The sequence below is a fragment of the Sitophilus oryzae genome, unplaced genomic scaffold (genome assembly GCF_002938485.1).
Source record: "Sitophilus oryzae breed Bouriz unplaced genomic scaffold, Soryzae_2.0 scaffold_494_pilon_pilon, whole genome shotgun sequence".
NCBI lineage: Eukaryota > Metazoa > Arthropoda > Insecta > Coleoptera > Curculionidae > Sitophilus > Sitophilus oryzae.
In genome coordinates this window covers 472,421-494,628 of record NW_022147078.1, presented here as the reverse complement: position 1 = coordinate 494,628, position 22,208 = coordinate 472,421, and the positions used below count along the sequence as shown (strand labels likewise).

The 22,208-nt window shown below is 31.5% G+C and overlaps 1 protein-coding gene across 1 annotated transcript in view; it reads right to left on the bottom strand.

Moving 5' to 3' along the window:
- Positions 1-1,277: 1,277 nt before the first annotated feature.
- LOC115886497 (laccase-4) overlaps positions 1,278-22,208 on the bottom strand; it is a 117,965-nt gene continuing 97,034 nt past the window's right edge. The window contains exons 8-12 of the mRNA XM_030905678.1: positions 19,264-19,448; positions 11,730-11,925; positions 5,252-5,464; positions 3,783-3,993; positions 1,278-1,900 (exon numbers count right to left, since the gene is read on the bottom strand). Of these exons, the coding sequence (XP_030761538.1) occupies positions 1,720-1,900; positions 3,783-3,993; positions 5,252-5,464; positions 11,730-11,925; positions 19,264-19,448 (986 nt within the window). The 3' untranslated portion in view covers positions 1,278-1,719. The remainder of the gene's footprint in view (positions 1,901-3,782; positions 3,994-5,251; positions 5,465-11,729; positions 11,926-19,263; positions 19,449-22,208) is intronic.

Sequence of the window (22,208 nt, the reverse complement as noted above, 5' to 3'; positions counted from 1 at the left end):
AAATTTCTTATGTCAAAAAACTTCCAGACACCAATTTTCATCTAAATATTGACGTTACTTCATAAATTATTTGGAAAAAACCGAAATAAAAATGAAACTTCTACACCCTGTATCTCCGAAACTAAGCACTTTAGGACATACATGTATACAAACTTTTTTACTTATTTTTATCTGCAGAATATCCTGCCGAAGTTTCCGGAATACTGTTCGAACCACCCTGTATATTAGTTATTGGTATTGTTATCCATGAAAAATATTATAAAAATCACTGGTTTGTTTTCAAAACGTGCTAAGGCCTATTCTACATAGACGCGGGTAGTGTAAATGCAGCCTTAGCAGCCTTAAAGTTCTGTTAAGTACGTAAAAAGCACCGAGACTACTACGTTGAAAAAAAAATACATAAAGGAATTTCAGAGGGGTAGAGAGGTAGGAAAACTTAACACTTACGTATTATGGCGATAAAGACCATTTTGGTACAGTACAGACTGAATTGCTAATATAAATAAAATAAACAAAATATATCGTTGAGGAAAAATAAAAATTAGGTTAAAAAACATGTTCGACCGAAAAAAAAAATTTTGGAATTTTTTTCATGTTGTTTTGGTGTAAATAAAATTGATCTAGCTTAAAAAAATGTTTGAAATGTTGCAAAGATTCATCTGTTAGTATTTCTGGTTTATAAAAAAATATGGATGACTGGGTTATTCTTCGAAAAAAAATATAAACAGATCTTAAATGGCACCAGGAAAAGTTTTTTTTTAAAGATGATAGATTAGTGTCCGATTTTCGTGTGTTTCACAGCGTTTCCTATTTACGAGTAGAGGTACAAAGACGTACACAGAATTGTCCTGGCCTTCTTAGTTCCTGAAATACAGGGCGATTTTGAAATTGTTATATTTTTCGACACCCCTTGTATCACGATTATCTTATAATTTATCGAAAAGGTGAAAACTACTATACAGGGTGCTACAACATTGGTATCTCGGTAACCGTAATAGATACGAAGTGTGGCATAAAGTTGTACTCAGGAGACCGAGTTCTTTGAAAAACTGAAATAAAACATGCAGGTCCGTATTTAAAAAAATGAAGTCGGCCTCTGTATCTCACAAATTATCAGCTAATTTGAAAATCTAAAAATACTGTCAGATAGCCCTAATAAAGTGGCTATGAGAGTATGCAATTAGTTTTTTGATTTTCTAAAAAGTAACGACAGGAAAAAATAAAAATGATTTTCAAAAAATTCATTTTTTCCAAAAAAATTCAGCAATCCTTGAAATTTTAAAAACTTTTTTGATACCATCTTGTTGAACATTCCAAGGCGCAACTTTGCCCTAATTACCAATGCTCGTACCTCGAATTTGTAGCACCCTGTATTCTGTAGAGTTCAAATTCGCTATGTATTTCAGAAACTAAGAAGATCAGGAGAAATCTGTGAGAGCCATCTTTAGTTTCATAAAAAAGTAACCCTATAAAAGACACAAAATTAGTACACCCTGTACATACAAAATATAAATTACCTTACTTTGATCCGTAGTTTAGTTATTTTAAAAAAGTTCGCAATCATCTGCGAACTATACTACTAAGAATTCATGGAACTATACTTTGAGCAACTATTGTCAAGGTTTCGCGTGTCAATTTCATCTACACCACCATGTAACGAATCTGTATCTCTTGCATTATTCGATTTTTTTAATTTAAATAAATTCTATGTAAGTCTTCTCATATTTTCGTAGGATCTAAGTTGATTCTGGGCGTGTGATCTCCGCAGGTCGGGAAATTGGGGGGTACCGGTGGCAGGTCGTTGTGGGTTCCCACGTGCAGCAGGAGGTTCATTCCTATCACTATGTGGAACAGGAAGTGGCAGTGGAACAACCACACTCCAGGATTGTCCGCTCTAAATCTGTGGAAATAAAATCCTATATTAAATGTTGCAAATAGAAAAAAAAAACAGTCCAGAACCAGAGTCTCCAAAAACCACCGTTTTTTTTAAAAGCCTTGTAGATTCATCAAAAATGTTTAGATTATTTATGTTGTGTGTAAGTCTGGTAAAGTATATTTTAATATGTACAGGGTGGTCCGAACTGTATTCCGGAAACTTCGGCAGCATATTCTACAGATAAAAATAAGTAAAAAACTTTGTATAAATGTGTGTCCTAAAATGCTTGCAGTTTCGGAGATACAGGGTATAGAAGTTTTATTTTAATTTCGATTTTTTCGAAATAATTTCTGAAGTAACGTCAATATTTTGATGAAAATTGGTGTCTGGAAGTTTTTTGATATGAGAAATTTGATTTTCCTGTCAATATGACTCCTATTTGTAGAGGGCACCACCTACATATTTTTTAACTGATTTGAAGAGGAATAACTTTTCGTCTGTACCTGTATAAAACTACTGAGTAAAAAATATACATTTACGACGTTTTTTTACGTAAAAAATGTCTTTTTGTAAAAATCGCTACGAGTAATGGTTCTCGAGATATTTGGAAGCGAAATTATCAATACCTGTCACAATTGACATAAATAAACACGTTGACCAAATAGTTATTAGACTGAATTCATTAATTCGATATGCTTTTGTGCCATAAGTTTAACAGAAACTGTTTTATTATATTTTTTTCGAAAAAAAAATTATGATTAACTTAAAACAATTAAAAGTTCCCGAATTTATCATTTAAGTAAAATAACTATCTACTGAACATGTTTATTTTTTCTCAATAATGACATGTATTGACTACTTCCATTCTAAACATTTTGAGAACGGTTGCTCGTATTGATTTTTACTATGACGGAAACGTATATTTTTTCACTCAGTAGTTTTTATACAGGTACGCTCGAAAAGTTATTACTCTTCAAAACCGTTAAAACACATGTAGGTGGCGCCCCCTACAAATAAGAGTCATATTGACATTAATCAAATTTCTCATGCCAAAAAACTACCAGCCACCAATTTTCATCCAAATATTGAAGCTACTTCAGAAATTATTTGGAAAAAATCGAAATAAAAAATGAAACCTCTACACCCTGTATCTTCGAAACTAAGCATTTTAGGATATACATTCATACGAACTTTTTTACCTATTTTTATCTGCAAAATATGCTGCCGAAGTTTCCGGAATACAGTTTGGACCACCCTGTATAATGTCAACATATAAAGTATACCTAATACTTGAATATGAAATTTCCCTTTTATTTTTATTTGCAGTATCATTCACTAAAGTCCAGTACGCTATTTTTTACTCCCTGTATAATGCTTGCGTGGATTTTCATCGGTATGATTATTCTATTATTCAAAAATTAAGTTTATATTGAACAACTCGAGGATACTTAAAAAACACTTCTAACGACGTAACCGGCGATGACCACGAGGGATAGAAAATATAAAAGAGTATATTGAAGAGTTCGGAGTCAGTTAGTAGCATTATGAGTTGCGATCAGATCAGTTAGTCAGTCCAATGGTCAGTCACAGTTGACAGTCAGTTAATCAGTAGCTAGTGAATCGGTAGAAGACAGCGAAGATATGACAGTTCCTGTAAGTATTTCTTTGAGCATACTCTAAGTCTTGGCATTTCCTAAAATTGTTATTTACATTTATTTATCGAAATTGTTAGTACACTTTTATTTTAATAAATGCATATCTTTCTAATGGTTGTTTTGATTAAAAGAGAGAACCTGGTATAGCGATAATAGCAGGCAACCCCCCAGCTACGTCGCGACAATATTAATTATCATTAACGTACTGTAAGAGAGAAAAAGAAAAATGAAAGGATTGATGCTTTATTTACCTGAAAATGACGTATCCATTGTTGGGCACAGCGATGGTATCTTTACCGGGTGGCAGATCAAAGTGTCTGTGCAGTAATCCTCTCCTATCCAAGTCCAGCGCGTGCTTCAAGTTGATTTTCTTCACGTTTTGGTCGGGCGATCTACCCATACCCACTACGTTGAAAGCGTAACCGTGCAAGTGAAATGGATGGGACAGATTTGGTTGTTGAACTAGAGAAAGATAAATCAAGAAATTGAGATAATGGTGGGTTGCCATTGAAAAATTTAGATGTAGAAATGGATAAAACAGATGAAATTTCTTAGTTATAAGGTTTTTAAATGTGTCTGTTTCAATAAGCAAGGATAAAATTGATATACGGTAATCTCAAAACAACTTCCGATGCACGTGATCAACTTTGAGTGACAAGCGATGGCGACAACGCTGCCAGATTGTGATGGACTTATGAGATGAATCTTAATTTAAAATTGACAAACAATATATTTAGATATTTGTTTTATTTAGACATTTTTTAAACATTTTTACGTTTAATTTTTAATTTAATAACTAATAATATTTTAGTAATTAATTGATTTATTTGTTTTATAGCTTATTTTACTTATTACATATTGGCAAAAACTAGTCCATTATGAAGATTATTCTAAGCTTATAATGGGTTATTTATTTATTTATTGATGTACATCTTACAACGCTATCAGTGGTAATAACAAGTAGGAGGGTGCTATTAATGCACCCTCTCAAACTAATAATCACAGAATTTACTAAAAACTAACGTATAGAAATAACTTTGAAAGTGGTATAATGTGCTTATCAACCAAACTAACTTCTCTGGCTGCAGTCAAGGGTAATAAACGACCTTTATTGTCACTTTCTTGTTTAAAATAGTTTATCAGGGAAGCTACAAGCTCTTTGCTTCGACTGTATAGATGCTTCGTCATACTTTCAACACACAATTTCAAGAAATACAATACAAAAACTCGAAAATTTACTTCTTAAAAGAACTGTTTGTGCTTAAAAGTACAATTTTTAAAAAATAGACTATGAAAATAGGCAAAAAACGAGAATTACTCACAAAGATTCAACAAAAACACGATATTATACAAAATAATGACTGACATTAGGATAATTGACAAATAATAAAGGACAATGTGACGCAAAGTGACCAACTTAGTAATAATAAAATTCGGTGTAAGTACTCAATATTACTCAAGAACTCAAAGAGTAGTACTCAAGAACGGTTCGGAAAGGAGCGGTGCGCAATAGCCTGGTGCCTCCATATGGCGCGGAACAGTTCTGGAGCTTTATGACTCAATTGAATGGAGTGAGAGTATCGCGTTCTTGAACAGTTCAAAGCTGCTCAACTGCGTGAAAGGAGGACAGCAAATGTCGACATGATTGATGACGTGCAACGGAAAATGTTTTGCGATTTCGCATAGTTATAGTAACTGTGGATGATTAAAAATACTGTACCTTCATCTACGAGCACCACCTCGACAATGGCATTGAGGGGAATATCGACTTTGTGGGTACACATACAGTTTGGTCCACAATTGGCCGGTCTATTATCACCATTACAGAACTGCTCTGGGTCCACCTCGTCGTACTGTGATAGCAAAGGCGCTGGCGGTGACATGTAAGAGATTTCGTCGATCAAACTGATCACGTGGTCACCGTTTGGTGCAACTGAAAACAGACAAAAATAAAATTAGTACTAAACAGTGGCTGTTTTTATTAAAATTATATATATTAATACTATAATTTTATATATTAATACTTCATTCAAGCTTAACCTCGCAACTAGTGGAATAAATTAGTGGTTTCAATTAGCGTAGCAGTTTGTTTTTCTAATTTGAATGTAGGTAAGCCTGAGAACGTCAAAATTAGTGGTAGGAATTTTCAAATAGTGGAAAAAGTTACCAAACTTTAACTTTTCCACTAATTATCTTTACTTTTCCACTAATTAAGCTTTACATTGAAGATTTGATTAGCCGAAAAATGATACCACGCACACTAATCAAATGATACCACGCACACTAACGTCCTGGCCGTCAGTTGGTCGTTGCGACCAGTAGACTGCACTTGACTGCACTAAAATATTATAATTTTCTTCCGCTTATTGCCGGTTTTCTTCCAAATTAATAATTTTTCAGATGAAATCCCTCAAATTCAACGCACAATATTTTATTTTCCCTAAGAGATAGTGTTTTAGTGTAGTTTTTGCACACGTGCAGAAAATCCAAAGAAATAGTATACAGACTGGATCAAAGGGAAACTTAAATCTAGTCCCTTTTTTATCAAGGGTCGATTCTATTGTAAAAATTCAAAATATTTTTATATGACATACTCTATTTATGGTTGGTATGATACCTTCGAGTTTCGATGTTAAAAAATAAAAAAATCATATTTAAAGTTTTTCTACAACCACTTGTTTTTTTTTATTAAATAATTTTTTTTAGTAGTATTGTAGTCATGTACAAGGAGGACAACTGTATTTTAAATATTATATTTAATTTAACGTTTTTCAAACAGGGTCCATTAGACTATATTTCTACTAGGTACATTATTTAAAAAAAAATTAAGAGTAAAAGTAACTTGAACATTCATAAAAATAGAAGTATTTCCTGTTGTAGATTCTCAGTAACAATAAAAAAGAGGAATTTATATTGTAAACATTGAAATAACTGAAAGCTAAACTTTCTACCTGCTTATATTTAGAGCCAGTGTCTGACGACTTTTTTTTACGATGGCCCTAATATGTTTACCTCTAAAGTCGATAAGAGCCATCAGTAGAAGTCCATATCAGTAGAAAAAAGAAACAGAATATCTCCCTTTTTGTCGGTCGCGCGTACACAATGCTTTTTGTTCGGCCTATTTGTTCTGCTTCTTCGTGCGCGCTCGGTTCGTTCGGGCTAAAATGCTCAAGTCTGGACGCACCTTTAGGAACAATACTGTTTTTGTTCTTTATTGATATAATGCTGAAAATCTCACGAGTTACATGTCTCACTCTACACATATTAAATTATATAGACGTAGGATGTAGAATATTCTGTTATGAAACGACTGATGGAATAGCAGACATCGCGGATTTGAAAAACATGGAAATAACGACGTTATCGTGTAGTCGGGGTTGGAGATTTTACTTACACCATTTACCACACCAGTATTTATTAACGAAAAATCCAAGAATATTTTAAATGCATTATTTAACATTAGAACATTTAATAAGCTCAAGAATAGCAACTTCGCTTTTTAGTTAACTCGGATATTTTAACATTTCTGAAACTTAATTCTTTCTGAAACAATATTTTCTAATTGGTAAAACGTAAAAAAATGTTAGATCTGACAACTCTGTTGATATTGGTCGTTCATCTGGCCGCAGCTATAAACGCAATACATCCGGCCAGCCGACGGCCAGGTCGTTGCGACCTGGTTGTCAGTGAGTTAGAGCCCTTAAGGGTAGTCCAAGACTTAAAAACGGTTTTAATTTTATACTGCTTGGTTATTCGCTTAATATTTTCCGATGTTCCTTTTACATATGGAATCGTCAAGAGAGCATACCGCTGTATGCTCTCTGTATGAGCTGTACCGAAATGTTGTGTAAGCAAAATAAATCAAGACAATGGAAGTCCGAAATTCTTTCAGCTTCAATAATAAAAGTAAATTAAATGATGAAAAATTACGAATCATCAGTGAAAGACTTGCAAGCGAACCTCTCGATTTTTCTTGCCGAGCAATTTAATTTATCATGGCGTGAATCTTACGAAAGATCGACTTTTTTTGGTTTGTAAAGTGTTATCGCGATGAAGGAAGATGAGATTAATATTTTCAGTCAAGCGAATAAAAACAGACAGATCATTTAACGAGAACTGGCTTAAGGAAAATCCGAATTTTAATTTTGGCAATTTGTTTTTTAAATTGTTTGCCTGTGATGTATCGACAGGCAGTGTGGGTTAATGGATTTTTTTATAAATCATTCAGTTATTTTTTGGACGTTGTAAGGGATGTTGGAAAGCTGAGTGTAAACAAAAATTTAAATCATTTATACGGGGGCAACTCAAAAAAGGCTCACCCCTATAACTTTTTTATTTTTTTCAGATAAAAAACGAGATTTGGTATGTTAGTATATGACATAAATTAGGATTGATTGACGTAGTCAATTGTTTTCGGTCACTTCTTGTTTCACCGGAAATGGCTACAACTTTTGGTTTTTAAATGGCACTCTTGGTATTTCTCATGGTCATCCTCGTTCCATTTGAAAAAATTGAGATATGATTAAACATACGATTTGGGCATCCTTTAACCCGCCAAGACAAGACATTAAAACATTAGACGATCAAATCTATTTTTCTAAGGGCCCTTGATTAAAAATTAGTGTTTTTAACACAGTACTGGCACTCTAGATTGAAATTTAAAATACAACTTTTTTTAAACGAGAATGTCAAAAGTTGACTTATTATATGTTATTCTATTCAGAGTGTCATTTTCTAAAATTGTCATTTTCAAAAATCAACAGTTGTCGTAATTTCCGGTGAAACAGGAAGTGACCGAAAACAATTGAATACTCCAATCAATCCTAATTTATGCCAAATACTAACATACCAAATCTCATTTTTTTATCTGAAAAAATAAAAAAGTTATAAGGGTGAGCCACTTTTGAGACGCACCCGGTATAGTCAGGGTATTTTGAAATCCAGTGGGAATTTTGTTAGTCTTTTTAAACTTTAATAATCTACAATTAAAATATGAAAAACAACTTATTTGGCAAGATAATATGCAGATGACATTTTCTATAAATGACCTTTTTCATCATTCACCGAGAGATTTTTACTGCTTTTATATTAAATTCAATTAACCCAAGAATACAATTTACTATCGAAAAAGGTATTAATACTAGCAATTTTATCGATAATACAATTACAGAACAGACAGTATAATAGATTACAATTTGATATTTATAGAAAATCCACTGCCATAGACCGTGTAATACATAGTAAATTATAAAAATCCTGGCAAATTAAAATGTCACCTTTTCATAGTTTAATTTATAGATTATTAAAGTTTGAAAAAGCGATTGGTATTATTAAACAAATCACCATCAACAATGGATACAAGGATTCCTTTGTTGATAATATGATAAAGAATATACAAATGAAATTTTAATGATTTTTAAACCTTAATAAAAATATAATACGACAAGATCTTTGATATGTCTTTTGCTATGCTCTCCTGACTAAAGTGCGGGCCGTCCGGCAGCCGATAGACTACTCGGTTCACTACCGCGCATCACATGTATACAGGGTATCCCATTTTCGTCTGGTTTAGGGGATTTCTCGTTTATTATGGTTTATATTCTAGGAATTTATTACGCCTAGAAAATATATTGTGCTGGGTTGGCGTTGGTTTCTATGTAATTTGACAAATAAATAAAGCTCTCTCTTTATTTGTCAGTTTTGAGTCAATATTTTTTAATTCTCTTTCGTGTCGATTGCTGATTGAATTGGAGCTTGAAATGGCTCAAAACGAAATAAGTAAATTACCAACAGATATCCAGGCTGAGGCGACAAACGCCACATCCAAACTACTTCCATTTAAATCCCGAATAACTTATGAAAAGGAATTCAAAAATTTTCAAAAATGGAAGCAATTAAAAAACGTGCGAGAAGAAATAAAGTTTTTAACCTATCCTGGCCGTTAAAGCATCATTTTATCTACCCTGGCGGTTAAAGTACTATTTAATCTACTATTTTTGATAGATATAAGGCAATTTTAACAGTTGCTATGGAAAAAATAATATTTCAAGGATGTTTAACAGAGAACTAACCACATTTCAGTACTATTTATTTTATTCGCTGTTCTCGAAATGTTCAAGTCAAGAAAAACGTATCAGAATAAATTAGAACAAGAACTATACGAACGTAAAATTGTTGGGAACTTTTACAAGAAGAAACCAACCCATTCTAGCAAGTTAATTTCTTCCTTCCTGTGTAACTGAATAATCTATTAATCCTGTTCTTGGTTGATTTATCAGAAACGATCTGGTAAAATTGCGCTGGCTTCAAGAGTACAAAAAGAACAGAATGTGGCGCTATTTTATGACTTTCTCAACACCAGGCGGCGTCGATTTCTTCATTTCTCAATACAATTAACTGGCCGAATAAATAAATCAGAACCGTTTTTCAATTTGCTGGTTTATTTAACGAAAAATAATTAAATTGAAGCATTAAATCCTAGATTTTATCGGGGCATAAATAAAAAACGGCGTGAAGTGTGCTTAATAGTCTAGATAGTTTAAATACAGATGGGCAATAAATTAGAATTACGGATGTGTGTAGAAATTTAATTAATTTGAACGGCATCTGTTTGAAAAAATCAACTTTATACAGGGTGTTTCGGGAAACATGTGCCATTTCTCTTGGGGAGATTCCTCATGTAAAAATAAGATTTATTTTTCATATCAACATAGGTCCGATTCTGCTACGTATTTTTGTGAAAACATTCCTAAAGCATATTTTTACGTAGATTGTAATGGTTTAAGTATAATTTTTTAAAAATTAATAAGTTAAAAGTTAAGAAATTTTTTTTAATAGGGACACCCTGTATCTTTTTAATTAAGTGAAAAGAACTTAAAATTACCTTTCCAAAAATATAACACGCTTAATATTTGTTATAGTCTCCTTCGAAATATAGAATTTTTATAAGTTTTCCACTTTTAACTAGTAGGCTTTGGACCCCTTATTGATGATCTGCCCCTAATGGAACTCGAATACATATTTTTTCCAGCAAGACGAGGCATCGCGCCTCAGGACGCTGAAGTTATCAGCAAATTTTTGCAGCCAATTTCGAGAATGCTGAATAGCTAATCAAGATCCCAACCGTTGGCCGTCGAGGCCGCCGGACTTAGTACATGTGGATTTTTATCTTTGCGGAAGAATAAAAGTTCTTATTTTTAAAATTTTTTTATTGTCCGTATAATCTAGACAAGAATTAGAAGTACTTATGCGAGGGTATCTTTCACCCTCACTGAGTTAATGAATTCCGGGAGAAATGTTCAAAAACGGCCCCGTCTGTCCATAACAGAAAACGGTCGACATATCGAACACCTGTAGCAAAATCTCATGTCTTGGTTTGCTATCAATAATTTTTATTGTTATTAGATATATAGTTTAAATGTGTTGATGTTGTTAACACGTTGACTGCCATGGTATTTTGTATTAAAACCTTCCCGGACGCCACGGTGTGAAAATCGCAATAATTATTTAAAATGTGCTAAAAACTACTAATTTTAAAATTTTGTCCCGCATGTAGCTTTTTTTTCAAAAAAAAACAACTTACGAATTATCTCGTGGTCGGCCGTCTCCAATCTATACTTATTCAAAGTGGGCGAATTTTTAAAAACTCTATATCTCCAAGAGGAATCGAGCAAAATATCAAGTATGCCATATTTTTGGAAAGGTAATTTTAAAATATTTTCAATGAATTAAAAATATACAGGTTGTCCCATATAAAAAATCAAATTTTCTGTTGATAATTCTTAAATTATTAATTTAAAAAAAATTATACTTAAACCATTAAATTCTACGTAAAAATGTGTTTTAGAAATGTTTTCACAAAAATACAAAATTTTCCATAGCAAAAAAGTTACAGCGATTTGTTAAAAAAGCACTATTTTGAAAAACACCCCGTAACTCCGAAACGGTAACAGATATTGATGTGCGGTTTTCACCATCATGTTTTTAAAAAAAATTGAGCTCCAGATACCGATATTAGTTTTCTTCTATCTCCTATAGAAAAGGGTGTTTCCGTTTAAAAGCGTCGAATTTGACCCACCCTGTACATGAATAAAACTCCATCAAGAACATCACTCAACGTAACCTAATTTTTTGAGCTTTTAACAGTAACCATTTTTTAAACCCTGTACAAATTATTGTGAAAACAAATCAATAATTACCCAAATGTCTGTTGTAAGTGTTGGGGTTGAAGAGATCATCGGGAGTGTACAGGTAGAACCTGAAGGGCAAGAAAATCTTCACGTTCGGTTGTTCAGTCAGTAAGGCCCTGTCCACTTCTCTGGCGTTCTTCAGCTGATTTATACAGACGGCATCTCTTCGGGTCTCGTTGCATCTGGCATCCAAAGGATTCAGTACCTATATGTTCATGGGGGAAATACTGCTATTTACATATGATACATATCTACATTTTGTATAGACAATTTTACTGAACTTTTTTTTGTTAGATCTAGATGAATATAGTACATATTTTTTACACACATATGTACATAATTTTTATGCGTTTTTTTACATGGTATACGTACAAAACATGAGGCATTCACTATATTTTCTATTAAAAAAAAAATGAACTTGTGATAATATATACAGGGTCCGGCAATAGTGCGTCGGGCATCTGTAGCTCCTAGAATAAAAAACTTGGGATTTTTGTTTAAGTGCAGATCTAAAGTATGTACTAGGATGTATTTCAGGAAAATATTTTCACTTCTATAGGGTGGCTCAAAAAAGTGAAGAAGGGTTGAAAAATATATATTTTTGATTTATTTTTTAATATCTCTGAAACTATCGAAATAGATTTACTCATATTTTAGGATTATGCAAAATGATCTGAAAGGAAGCCAAAAATGCAATAATATACAGGGTGTTTCATTTAAAAAAAATCATCCAGATCCACTCACTTTTTTGAGCCACCCTATAGAAGTTAAAATATTTTCCGGTAATACATCCTAGTACAGTTTGACAAATATAGGAAGAGACTTGGGGATAGCACGATAGCACCGGTCGCGCACACGATAGAGAGAGAACGCATTCGGCGAAAGAGAGATGCAGTTACGCTACGACAAATCTGATTAAAGCAAATTTGCGGGCTGTCCACTGCGCATCGAGGGGCGTCTCTTATTTTATATTTCTCACGTCTCTAGCTATACTTGTTAAGTTGTACCAATGAGGTTATAAGGGGGGAGGCGACATAAGCTATCGAGAAATGTACCCAGTTACGCCATATTGATACTGGCAATTCTGACAGTTCAGTTTTTGAGGTTAAGTGCGTTGCTGTGAGTGTTTTTTTAATTTTCCAAGACTATTTTTGTGTTTTTATTTGAATATTTGGACTTTCCGAGCATGTCTTCGTGTGCTGTAAGTAGTTGTTGCCAGTCGACAACGTGTAGAGAGGAAGAAATCCACTGAAATTGCATTTCACAGGTAAGTGTAAACATAATACAGGACCTGATTAAATTATTTTCGTATTTTCCATTTAACTAGTTATGCGTTTATTAATTAAATATTAAGTGTTTCTATATTGACAAAGTGTTTAGTTATTTAATACTTTGTTAGAGGCAATTAAGTAATTAAAACGTGCCTCGACTTCTATTCTTGTAAAAAAATTCTTAACCATATCTGTTATTTTTACTACATATACTTTTTTTGACAGGAAAGAGTATTTTGCTAGGCCAAATTTAAAAGTTTTGTTTTAACTACGGTTTATTTTTCTATTTTTACACTCAGATTTTGTACTTAAACATTTATTTACATTCCTTTTTAGCATCTGCTAGCATATACTATGTACAAACTTTATATAGTATAGCTTTAATTTTTAGATAAATATTATAAAATCAACAAAGTAAATTTACTTTTTGCAGATAAAGTCTTAACAACTTATATTTATTGATAAACATTTATTATTTTAATAAAATTTTATATCAGAACATTTTAAATTTAGTACGTAGTATATAAATTTTGCTCTCTTTAGAAAATTTTTATCAAATAAATATTATATTAAATTTGATTTTTAGGTTTCAAAAATCCCATCCGTCGAGAAGCTTAGGTGAAGTTTCTGAACAGGAGAAACTGGCAAGCTACATCAGGTAGTGTTCTATGCTCGAAACATTTTTCTGATAACTGTTTTGACAGAACATCTCAATAAAATATCTCAAATAAATAATCATTTCCTAAGATTTCTAAATTTTAATGATTATCAAAATGTTAATTATGGTAAATCAGTAATCATGTTTAATTATTTTCCGCTTTTTTTCTAATTTTTTTTAAAAATGTTAAGGTTATTATTGTTAGATACATCAATAAAAACAAGGCAATTAGTTTAAGACATACTAGCAACAAAACAGTGTTATTTAGTGAGCAATAAAATTTAATTTATTTAATGTGTATTATTTTTTTGTGTTTCCTTCTTAAATATACATAGTATATAGTCATTAAAATTAATCTTGTAGTTTATATTTTTGAAAAAATTGTAGGTTTTGTAGTTATTTTGATTAATTAATTTAAAAAAGTTGAGGTCGTTATATTGTGTAAAATAAAATTTTTCAAAGAAGTTTCTGTAATCCGGCCCTGCTAATGCCGCCATATTGGTGCTGGCTTAAGCCACGCCTAGTGTTACCATTTTTCGCATATCTCCCTGTATACAACCTCATTGAGTTGTACATACTTTAGATTTGCATTTAAACAAAATTCCCAAGTTTTTTATTCTAGGAGCTACAGGTGCCCGACGCACTATTGCCGGACCCTGTATAGTTCTGTAGAAGATAAATTTAATGGCATTATTTTCTATTATTTTATTGGCTTATATTTTTTGGTTAGGTGGGTTTATACAGGGGTAAATCAAAACGTTGTTTTTTGGAATAAATTATAGATCAATGAAAGGAGCAAATGGAACGACAACTTCTTGGAGAACATCTTCAATATAACGCTGGGCATAAAAGAATAAAAATATTAGGATAATTAAAAAAATAAAATGTTAGGAATACATCTAAGATTACAGGAAAGTGTTTTTTTTTATCCAAAATGCCCGTCCCATTTTTTCCACAGGGTGATATGAATTTATTGCAAAACACGAAGTTTTGATATACCCCGGTATAAACCCACCTAACCGAAATATACAAGCCATTAAAATAATAAAAAACAATGCCATCAAATTTATCCACAAACTAATACCACAGATTATACAGATTATAAACTTTGTTTTTTCTTTATTGTTTTTCGTGGTTCCAATTTTCGGAATCGGGCACTAGTTTGGTTACTAGTTTACGCACATAGCACGCCTACTTATGGCCTCTAAAATTGTGCACAGCGCCTGACCGGCACAGTTATTAGAGAGATATCGGAAAACCGAATAGCGTCATGCAGTATTTACGCCTACCTTATCATGGTTACGATATGCGCGAGTCAATTTTTAACGCAACACCCGCTAATAACGTTACCGCCTGACGTAATTTGCGGATCAATTACACTGCTACTTCTAAATAACGTTTAAAAATTGCTTAAAAGGGCACGTGCGGGTATTTGACAACCGGGGCCGGCCGGCGAGATCTTTTATTTTAGGTTATGTTTGAATCGTTTTGAATTATTAATTTAGTTTTATTAGGTAATTTGATATTTAAGTAGCTGGGATTAGTTTTAATTAAATAAATATGGTCCAAAATATGGATTCCACTTCTTCCAATATTAAAGAACCTATAAAGAGGCTTAGGTTTACAGCAGATGGCGACTTAGCCCTTCTAAGAGAATTTGTTGCCGTAAACCCACTGGTAGACGTTGAACAAGAAAGCACTGGAAATAAGCACTTTAGCCCTTTAGTTTTAAAATACCTAGTAAACAAAACAATTTCAAAGTTTTAAATTCAAAGTTAGGTTAAGTTTAAATAGCGGACGCTACGCGAACAGAATTCTTTCCGATCCGATAACTATAAATGACGAGAGTTAATACCACCTCACGTAAAGGATATAACACCTAGCCTTATTAACGTCCATGCGCGCTATTCGGTTTAGCGATATCTCTCTATTACGCTGTTTATTGTTATTTCACGCGAGTTTATTTTTGCGCACAGGAAATTTTACTCGTTTGCACATCGTCATAAAAAAACAATTTTCGTACCACGAATTAGGGACAAGATTTTTATCTGTATACTTATAGGATACCTAATCTGTGCTAATACCATACTCATAAAAGTGCCGGGGAGTTTATAATAAGTAAAACATAGTTTTCAGAAAAACGAATTTAAATTCGTTGAAACTAGTAATTTGTTTCACTAATTTCGAAGTTCTTAATGAAATTTTACTATTTTCAATTAAAATTAATTAAAGTAGGTAAGTTAATTTCTATATTATAAGCGAATTACCAAACCTATATGATATTATTTCTTTAAACCAACCAAAAAGTGTCATTTTACACCTGGTGCAATACCAGAAGCGTGTTACATTAATCTGAAGCCACAAAATTAGAAATTTACATCACACCTATATGAGGTTTTATTAAGTTTGTTATTATTTCCTTTTAACAGTATATTAACAAATAATACACAACCCTACGTTTTCTCTTGTTGTAATATATATATCTACATACACAGTTTATTAAATTTAAAATTAATACAACGTTATGTACACTTATTATATTACATGTCGTATAATTCAACAAACTTTTTTTTGTGTAATTTAGTTAATAATAGGTCTGTATTATATAATTTAATGTGCATATGCTACCTATTCATCTAGAACTACTTGTTTTATGAAAAGAAAGTCGGTTTTATATATAAAAATTGCGAAGAATACAAACAAAATAAAGCATTCACTCAATTTCAATTTCACTCTTCAATATATTTACATTGATATTGATTTATACAAAATATCACATATTCTAATAAATAAAATATTATCTATATAGACTTATTAACTAGATAATTTTGTACATTTTTACATATGCTTTTTTACATATTTATAAGTAATTGTAAAATTAATATTTTGTATATTCTTGATATTTTCTTACTCGGTATTCCTGAGTTTCTTTAACCATTTTTTATAATGATTTTTTTAATTTATTTGACAGTAAATGACACTGTATAGAATGACATATCATATGTTAACTTTCGACATTTTCGTATATGATTTATTTGATACAGTAACATATGGGTTCATAACGATAATTAGACTCGAAATATTAAGTGTGTGGTACCAAATTTTTCGTAAAAAAATGCTTTTTGTAAATATGCTAATGAGCCACCTTCATTCCATTTGAAAAAAATGAGATATGATTAAAAATACGACTTGCTCATCTTTTAACCGGCCAGGACAGGACACGAAAAACATTAGATCATCAAATATATCTTTCCAAGGCTCCTTGATTAAAGATTAGTGTTTTTAACACAGCCATGGCACTCTAGATTGAAATTTAAAATATGATTTTTACGCGAAAATGTCAAAGTTGACATGTGATATGTCATTCCATTCAGTGTGTCATTCTCTATCGAATAAAGTAAAAAAAATAACGAGGAAACAATTGAATACGTCAATCAATCCGAATGTATGTCATATACTAACACTAACATAACAAATCTCGTTTTTTATCTGAAAAAATAAAAAAGTTATAGGGGGTGAGCTATTTTTGAGAAACACCCCGTATATGTGAAAATTGAAATACATTTTGTTTCATTTTAAACAGCATGGAAAAAATACTACATTTTTTTTTTGACACACTCTGTAAATATTATTCAATATAACGTTTTTTTAGTATAATTAGTTTTAAAAATGGCACTATTTTAAAATATAATGCATTTAAAAGAAATAAAAAAATAAAGGATTTAACTTTTAAAATTCTGGGACAACTTTAAATGCACAGAAAATAGAGAAAAATGAGCATATTTCAAAAACCACTACGTATACAAGGTGTTTCAAAACAAATGCGAAAAACTTCAGGGGGTGATTCCTTGTTCAAAATAAAGGGTAGTTTGCTTTATAAACGTTGGGTCAAAAGTCAACCATTAGGGAGATATCGCGGTACAAAGATGGCGGAAAAATAATGTTTTTATTTTTTATCTTGAAAACGAAAAGAGATAGACTAATGATAAAGCATTAGCCACAGTGAACACTTTCTGGTAATTTTTCATTTTTAAAATGAGCGGAAGGGGTTGTCAAACTGCCCCTCATCATTCTTGTTAACGAAATTTAGCAAATATGTTTATTTGTTTAGAACTTTTTATCTTCAGTGATAATTACTGATTAGTTCAGGTCGGGGGTCAGTGATGTCAGACAAAAACATTTTTAGATTAAGAATCTAGTGATAATAACGATAATAATAATCATCTAAATGTTTTTTGTCCTGACATGTAATGCTTTACATTTTATTTTTTAATTTCAAATCGGTGAGTTTTATCAAAAAAATACAAGAAATAAAAAAGTTTCTAAAGAAACTAAACTATCCAAATTATTTTTTTTGCATGTGTTTGATAAGATTTTTCTTTAAATTTCGTTAACAAGGATTAGGGGTAGTTTATTTCAACCCTTCCACTCATTTTAAAAAAGTGAAAAAATTACCAGAAAGTGTGTTTTCATAACAGTAATGCTTCCATAAAATTTCATTAGTCTATCTCTTTCCGTTTTCAAGATAAAAAATAAAAACATTATTTTTCCGCCATCTTTGTACCGCGATATCTCCCCAATGGTTGACTTTTGACCTAACGTTTATGAAGCAAACTACCCTTTATTTTGAACAAGGAATCACCCCCTGAAGTTTTTCGCATTTGTTTTGAAACACCCTGTAGAATTTAATGACAGATTTACTTAAATACAAACTTCCATTTAAATCACTATAACTCTAAACTAATAGTTATTTTTTATACAAGACGATAAAATGGTATTTTATCGTCGGCCGAAAAGATTACTTCGGGAGACGATAATGCAATTTTATCGTCGTGTATAAAACAATATTCTTTTCCATAGCGAGTTACGTTTTACAAAATATTCAGAAATTATTATTTCAAGGAATTTATTACGAGTAGGTAGAAAAAATATTATGCTGGGTTGGCGTTGCCGTTGGTTTCTATGTAATTTGACAAATAAAGCTGTCTCTTTAGTTGTCAGTTTTGAGTCGATAGGTATTTCTTAATTCTCTTTCGCGTCGATTGCTGATTGAATTGGAGACAGAAATGGCTCAAAAGGAAATAAGTAAATTACCAACAGATATTCAGGGTGAGGCGACAAACGCCATATCCAAACTACTTTCATTTAAATACCGAATAACTTATGAAAAGGAATACAAAAATTTTCAAAAATGGAAGCAATTAAAAAACGTGCGAGAAGAAATAAAGTTTTTAACGTATCCTCGCTGTTAAAGTATCATTTAATCTACCCTTGCCGTTAAAGTAATATTTTATCTACTATTTTTGATAGATATAAAGGCAATTTTAACAGTTGCTATGATAAAATACTTCATCAATATAACATATAATAACATGACTGAAATGTTTTATTTAAATAAAAATTTGCAGAAAAATATTTACGTGATAATTGTTTTATATGTAAATTCAAAATCTACCAAACTTCTAGAACGTACGGTATATTTCAACTAAAATCATTCCCTACCATCACACTCGGACCTCGTTTTGCTCTATACATAATCCAAAAGCAGTCGTTCCTCTCACATAAGCATTTATATACACCTTATCCTTTCTACTCACACCATGTTAGTACTTACCACTCCTTGGGGTACTCCGAAATCGTAGGTTGGAGCTTGCGAGAAAGGAGTGTACGGTCCTCTGTAGTACCTCAAGATAGCCAACTGCTGGACTCTTCTAATACCACATTCTCCTAGACCTCTGACTTGTATCCAATAAGCTCCTACATTTTGATCTGCGTTGATAACAAAGTCGTACCTTTCACCTGTAAGGAAAAATAAGGAAACAATTAAAAATATGGTGAGTTTTAGTTTGCAAAAAGGAAATACTAAAAGTTGATAGATATTTCCGTTAGTACTAAGAGTTATTTAAAAAATACCAGTAAAATTGTATCGCCGTATAGAGCGAAAAAAAAATACGGGCAAGCTGATTTTTTCAGAGTTTGTCAGCGACTGTCTTCTGAATGTAAAATTAACAAAATCGGAAATTTTCCCCTTGCGGTTTTTGAACAATAGGGGTGTTTTTTTTTAAACAGTACTACAACAAAATAATTAGACGCAAATGGTACATAAGAACATTCTCTATCAGTTCGCCTAATGAATTTTCTATAAGTTTATTATTTCCGGACTTAGCGGCCGTTTCATGAGCCCTTTGGGGTGGTTTTCAAAAAGTTTGTTTTACAGCAAATTGACCCGTATGAAAGTTGTTCATAATAAATGGTCAAGTTTTCCTCATGAATTTTTTTTGCAGCTTGATTATTTTTGGAGATGGCGTCCAGTTCATGAACAAATTAGGGTAGTTTTCAATGTTACTTTTTTTTCAGCAAATTCACCCTAGGAAACTCGTTCAAAATAAGAGTACATATACCTTTGCCTTATGAACTTTTTTTGTAACTTGACTATTTTTGGAGATCATGAACTTTTCAGGAAATTCACAAGTGCTATTGGAAAAATTGATGAATTCCATGTTTCGTTTTGGAGAAATAAATACATATTATAGGGAAGTTTGCAGTAATTTTAATATGAACACCTTTAAGTTGGTAAATTTGTAGAACTAAACAAACATTATAAAACTATCCCAATTTCTTCATGAACTGGACGCTATCTCCAAAAATAATGAAGCTACAAAAAAAATCATGAGGAAAAGTTGCTTGCCCATTTATTATGAACAACTTTCATACGTTTCAATTTGCTGTGAAACAAACTTTTTGAAAACCACCCCAAAGGACTCATGAAACGGCCGCTAAGTCCGGAAATAATAGACTTATAAAAAATCATTAGACGAACTTATAGAAAATGTTCTTATGTACAATTTGCGTCTAATTATTTTGTTGTAGTACAGTTTTAAAAAAAACACCCCTATTTATTGCTCAAAAACCGCAAGGGGAAAATTTCCGATTTTGTTAATTTTACACTCAGAAGACAGTCGCTGACAAACTCTGAAAAAATCAGCTTGCCCGTAATTTTTTTTTTCAAATGACAATTTTATTGGATAAACAGTAATTTTTAACAGTTAAAGGTTATTTTTTGTTTTGTGTTCCGTTTTTGCCTCGTGGGTGGAGTTGTGTGCAGATCATGTGCTAGAACAAGAATAACTCAAAAGGTTTGCGACAGTCAAGGCCTCATTAATATGAATCGATCGAGAAATTGCACTGTAATTATTAATGAGCCCATAATCAGAATTTAATTGATAAAAATGCTTAAAGTAGACATTACTTTAAAAGCGTTTGAAAATAATAATGTTAGAAGACATAAAAACTTTATTTACATAAAATCTTAGGTATTTCTAGCTGTAAAAAACGGTACATAACACTACATAAGTAAAATATATCCGAATAATAACAATATTGTTTTACACTTATCGTAGGAAACAAATAAAAATTCAAAACTATAAAAATATGTAGATTTAAAAAGAATAGAATGCACACAGAAAAATGCCGGAAATATATAAAAAGGCCTTGATTCTAGCCTTAAAAATACATTCACAGAAATAAATACAGAAATGTAGATTGATTTTAAGGTCTCCCATAAAATAAATGTAATATATTTTGACACCAAAGGACATCTATATATGCTAAATACCCAATACTTTTCTTTTAATATCTTTTATAACCTTGAGAGGCCTGATAACGTTGAAATTTATTAATATTTACACCCTCAACATATTATTTATTATGATCTTTTGATATTTTTTTCGAGATTGATGACGTCACACTAGTTAGATACTACGGATTATATTAAATATGTTGTAGAATACATGGAAAACATAATTATTCCTCCTATTTTTGGTTTGTATTTTAAAAATGATATAGTTTACATGAAATATACATAATATACAGTTAATAAATACAACATATATACCTAATTATAGTAATAAATACTTTGACAAATAAACTATGAACCATACAAATGCAGCAAATGTTTTACAAAATACTAATAATGAATAGGTACATAAGATAATGGGTAAAATGTAAAATACATTTAAAATTTTGGGGTTTGAAAATCGATCTAATTTAACAAAAATCATTCAATATCTACTAATAGTGATGTATTATTATTTGCATTCACAAAATTTATATGTATGTATATTTTGCAAATATCAAGGTTTGAAAAATTATATTTGCAAATAATACAATACCATAGAAAAAAAGGCGTCAGCAATGGCTATGAAATAAAGATCGCTGTCATTTTATATGTAAAATTATTCTAAAATTTTCTGATTAAGTTTTCATTTGGGTTTTCATTATTTTTATTAGGTTTAAAAAAAACGTTTCGGCTAACATTATAGCCTTTTTCAGTGTTGTGTCATATGAAAAAAATAGTGTCGAATATAATCCAAAAAATTACATACGTTTATACAATATATTGTATTTGTTAACTGTATATTACGTATGTCCATGTATTCTACAACATATTTATTAATCCGTCGTATCTAACTAGCGTGACGTCATAAATCTCGCTCCGAGGCTGTTCTATTAGAGACGGCATTGCGTTAGCATGGCCGCAAGTTTTTAACCTAATAAAAT